The sequence below is a fragment of the Beta vulgaris genome, chromosome 3, assembly GCF_026745355.1.
Source record: "Beta vulgaris subsp. vulgaris cultivar EL10 chromosome 3, EL10.2, whole genome shotgun sequence".
Classification (NCBI taxonomy): Eukaryota; Viridiplantae; Streptophyta; class Magnoliopsida; order Caryophyllales; family Amaranthaceae; genus Beta; species Beta vulgaris.
Window position 1 is genome coordinate 3,405,103 of NC_079204.1, and position 4,887 is coordinate 3,409,989.

At 34.3% G+C, this 4,887-nt stretch overlaps 1 protein-coding gene across 1 annotated transcript; it reads left to right on the forward strand.

Annotated features, from left to right (window-relative positions):
* Nucleotides 1–1,336: 1,336 nt before the first annotated feature.
* On the forward strand, nt 1,337–4,887 carry LOC104883339 (hypothetical protein). The gene is made up of 3 exons (XM_010667841.3): nt 1,337–1,487; nt 3,240–3,690; nt 4,489–4,887. Exons 2-3 carry the CDS (start codon nt 3,265–3,267, stop codon nt 4,690–4,692), a joined length of 630 nt encoding a protein of 209 aa, XP_010666143.1. The 5' UTR covers nt 1,337–1,487; nt 3,240–3,264; the 3' UTR covers nt 4,693–4,887.

Sequence of the window (4,887 nt, forward strand, 5' to 3'; positions counted from 1 at the left end):
TTTTAAGACGAATTGAACGGTAAAAGTGTTATAATTTTTATTTATCATATTATGAGAGATATTTATGGTCAAAATAAATTTTCGTAACGCGTGAATGCCGGATCCTCTAGAGTTTTAGTGAAACTCTACAAGGTAGAGTTGTATCTGAGCCATACATTTTAAAATCAACGGCTCATATTGGTGGAATGGAAAGATTTAGGGGTGGATTTTGATGAGATAAAATAGGGGAAATTTTGGAAAGAGAATATATGAGCCATTGATTTTTTATTCAATGGTTGATGTTGCTCAAACTCTACCTTGTAGAGTTATTTTACAACTCTAGAGGATCCAAACACGCGAAATGGAGGGAATAGATTCTAAGATATGAGTAAAAGAATCCTTGAAAGGTTTCTTTCCTTTTTATCTTATCTTCGTATAATGAGAGGAGAATATTTATACATATGACTGATGTTGCCTTTCAGCAGCCCTAACAAGCGATAAAGTAAAAACAGATGGAGTATTTTATAAATATATAGTTGAATCAGTCTTGACGTTCATTTGTAGAATATCAACATTTTTTTATTATAATTTAAGATATGAATAGAAAAAATGTGAAAGTAAAAAGCGAAAAAAAGAAGTGGCCTGGGGGTTGGGGATCAATCTTAATTAGTGTTATTTAACAATTTTCTCACTCATTTCGATCAATGAATATGGTCATGTTTGGAAACTAGATGATTAGGCATAATTCGATTAGGATTTTGATCGAATATGACCATGTTTGTTAAAAAAAAAAGGTACGGTTCGAATTTGTTTTTTTTTATAATAAAAAAAACAGAAATTTGTAATTAAAAAATGACTCTAATTAAATCTCACTAAAAAAATTAATTAGTTTTACACCTAGTACTTCCTCCATTTTTTTTATATATCATCCCATTTTCACTTTTCACGAATACTAATACAAAATTTTAATACCAATATATCTAGTTACTTATTATATATATATATATATATATATATAATATATATATATATATATATATATATATATATATATATAAAGAAGAATCTAACAAGATGATTGTATTTTACTTTACATATAAATCTCAATTGATGGTCAAAGTAAAATTTGTGAATAGTGACAAATATCAAAGTAAAGAATCTTTCGAAACTAGACGATAGTAATATATTACTATATTTCCGCCATTGATACGCCAATTAAATTAATATGAACAAAAGAAATTTATGATTCTTCACGTGTAGAAATCCTTTGATTCCTAGTCAATTCATATTATTCTCATTCATAGTATTTCCTTTTCAATCGATTCTATTATAGACTTACTGTGGCTATGATATTGGAGCTTTTTTTATATGCATGCGTGAGTACGTACCACCTCTTGTATCTGCATACTCCTCTATAAATAGACATTCAGACTTCCCTAAATTAAACACAAATCTTTCTTGAGAGCAAAGTGTATCCTTCCATTATTTACTATACTTCAGGAGTTCAGGTACTCTCTCTCATTTCTTTAATTTATCTCTCCCCCTCCCCCACTACTATAATTCTACCGCTCAACTGTTCTTTTAAATCCGATACTTAATTTGAAATGCAATATAATATCATCATATATCAATATATATTATCACTTATCAGAGTACAATAATATTGCTTGTCAGTGTTGTGTTATACTAATATTTTAATAAAAGAACAATCTGTTCTTTCGAAATTTCGTGCATGACTTTAAACTAGTACTCCCTATTTTTAATAGTATACATTGCATTTATTAGTTCTTATGTTTTCTAAACAAAATGAAATCGATCTATATTACTACTCCCTCCGTTTCCTAAAGATCTTCCCACTTACTGTTCCTACAGATAAAAAAGGAAAATCAAGTTGTGTGGGGCATGGTGTGAGTAAAGTAGGAGAGAGAAAGGGGTTAAGATAAATAAACAAATAAAAAGGGGTTAAAGTAGGAGAGAGAAAGGGAGATGTAATGGTGGACAGAGAAATTTGTTTTGCCAAATAAGGAATAAAGCAAAAGAGGGAAGATCTTTTGGAAACACCATTAAATGGAAAGAGGGAAGATCTTTAGGAAACGGAGGGAGTAATAGTATTCCATTACAGGCACTTTAATTTACAAGTCACATTTCATGTCCTAATATTTTCTTTTCTATATGAATTTAATTCAATTCTTTTAAAAGATGAGTAGTAATAATAATATCCAGGTTATTAATTATCTATCAAGTGTTCAAAATCTAGTAATAAAACGGTGGTGGACTCCGAGATGTCTGTCAGTAATTGTGGGGGCGTCCGTGAGTGGAAGGGGTAAGGAAACAAAAGTAAAAGTAAACTAACTTGAGGATGCGAGGAAATAATTCTCCTTCGACGCTCAATCCCGTATGTGTCCGTTAAGGATTTAGAGAGTGAAAAAAGTAGTAGTGTTTATAATGTACCTCGAGAATAGTAACATTTAATTTGGCTATTTATACGATTATTATTCCTCTTACAAGGCGTATAATCTATTAACACGTGTACGACTAAGATGAGTCTGACTGGAGGGAAGATTCCCTTATTTTGTCTTATTAGGTGTCCGAGACCACCATCTCAGACCTACCTGGAATTGGCTAGAATTCATGTCCGCTAGCAGACTTGGGTGCTACCCATACATCACCTAGTTACGATTTCTTCATTACAATACAAAAATCATTTAGTTTGAAGGGTTAGTGTTGAAGCTATGATATATAGCGCACACCACATGTAAGTGTCCCACATTGATTAAATAAGAGAGATGGGTTCACTTCATAATGTAAAGGGGTTACTCCCCTTATTGCCATATGGTTTTAAGGTGGAACCTCCTTTGTGTTGTGAAGTGGACTCTCTCTCCTTGTGATGGGTGCGGCCCAGACCCATATTTAACATGGTATTAGAGCCAGGCCCACGACTGGGACCGTTAATTACTCTGGGCCAATTGAATGAGTGTCCCACATTGATTAAATAAGATAGATGAGTTCACTTCATAATGCAAAGGGGTTACTCCCCTTATTGCCATATGGTTTTTAGGTGGAACCTCCTTTGTGTTGTGAAGTGGACTCTCTCTCCTTGTGATGGGTGCGGCCCAGACCCATATTTAACACTTAGTTTTGAAATGATTATGTGTAAAAGAAATAAGAATTTTTTTGATGAAAGTAGAGTAATATATTTATGGAGACAATATGATTGCCAATTGATTTTGAATGGAATTTTTTCACTTTCATGTTTGTAGACATCTTCAAGCTTGCTAGTCAAGAATGGCTTCTGCACAACAAGGTCGTAACATAGCCCAACTCAATGACAAGCAGAAAGCAAAGGTTGCTAAGGCAATCATTGAGGCAAAAAAGGTTCTTGCAAACAAGAACCAAATTGCAAACTCGAGCCAGGATCAGCTCGCTAAGGTCGCAGGAATCGTGCATAATGATCAGTCGCGGCCAATAATGTTATTGGACACCCACGACTATCTAGGAAAGTTTGCAGCCAGACCACCTCAGGGTATCCTTCCACTTGATAACGCTGCGTTTGTGCACGAGGGTGTACTTCTTCCATTTGATCCGACTCCACCAGCAGTCTCCAAGGCTGCAATCAAGTATACTCACAAAGCTTCGAATGAGAATTCTGATGGTGAACTTGGATGGCTCTTAGCTTGGTACAAGCCTTTGGATGCTGAAAAATCTAGTAAGGTACGTATTAGTAAAATTTAAATCTAGCATAATTGATACGTCCTCCGTTTTTTGAGAGAAATGTTTCACTTATTTTGGGAAAGAGAAAATATATTACTTCATTGGAATCAAGGTGTATATGTAGGAGGATAACCCAACTTCGATTGTACATAAGAAAATCTCGTGGAAGCACCAAGATGCAAATATAGTAACGACTATGAAATTTTTAGGATATCTTATGTTTTGAATGTTTATGCAACTTTGGATCCTCCAGTTGGGACTTAAACGAGACAGAATCCTAATGTCCTCGAATATTTCCATGTAATTATAACAAACCCTAGCTAGCTGGTAGAAGAATACATGTAACGATCAACCGAGTAATCTACCCACTATGAACAAGAAGTATGCGTGTTTTTTGGTGTAAACATATTATACCATAACTTATCTTTAACATGCATAATGACATAGACTCCAACAAGAATAACATGGACTATATAATTAATGATATAAATCTCATGTCATTTAATTTTTGTATAAAAGAAGTTGTGCTTTGGGGGTTGTTATACCATTTTTTTTTTCAGAGCTGCTTTGCCACGCGTCACACCGTGATGCCTCTTGTGCACTTCATCCCATGCTCATATGGTCTGGATTTCCAGACCAACCAAGCCAAAGAGCCAAATTCCCCAACAACAAAACCAAGTAAAACTAGTTTTACTATTTGCTAAACCAAGCTAAAACTAAGCCATTGTAGATGCTCTTACACGCAAGAATTTGTGAAAAGAGTATTCAGTATGAAGCTCTCCTGTAAATTGTTTGCAGATCTATGTGGAAGCTGGGTCCTTTGATAAGATCTCAAAGATGGGTTGGCCTGAAATTGAAGAAAAGCTTAATGCATCTGGGAACACAAGTCGTTACTGGGACAGCGATACACCTGCTGCAGCATCTGCTAGAATCGAGGACGAGGGCAACAAAATTGCTTTTATTGGTTGTGACTTTGAGATCATAAATAGTTCTCCTAATTAAGTCGGCCACTCAAATAAGTACTATAACAGTACTGTATCGTCATATATTAACTTATGTGATCGATCTACCTAATTTAGCAGCCAAGAAGCACTAAGATGTTTACAACTTCATACTTAGCATCGTTCTCTATGATGCAACTACTATCCTAATGTATAATATACTTATGAATAAAAATGCCCTCTTGGTTTTGTGTTT

What these genes read in the sequence shown, in the direction of transcription:
- LOC104883339 (XM_010667841.3), top strand. Translation starts at nt 3,265, where the DNA reads ATGGCTTCTGCACAACAAGGTCGTAACATAGCCCAACTCAATGACAAG. An exon ending in ATGCTGAAAAATCTAGTAAG is followed by an intron (nt 3,691 to 4,488) that starts GTACGTATTAGT and finishes AATTGTTTGCAG; the next exon opens with ATCTATGTGGAAGCTGGGTC.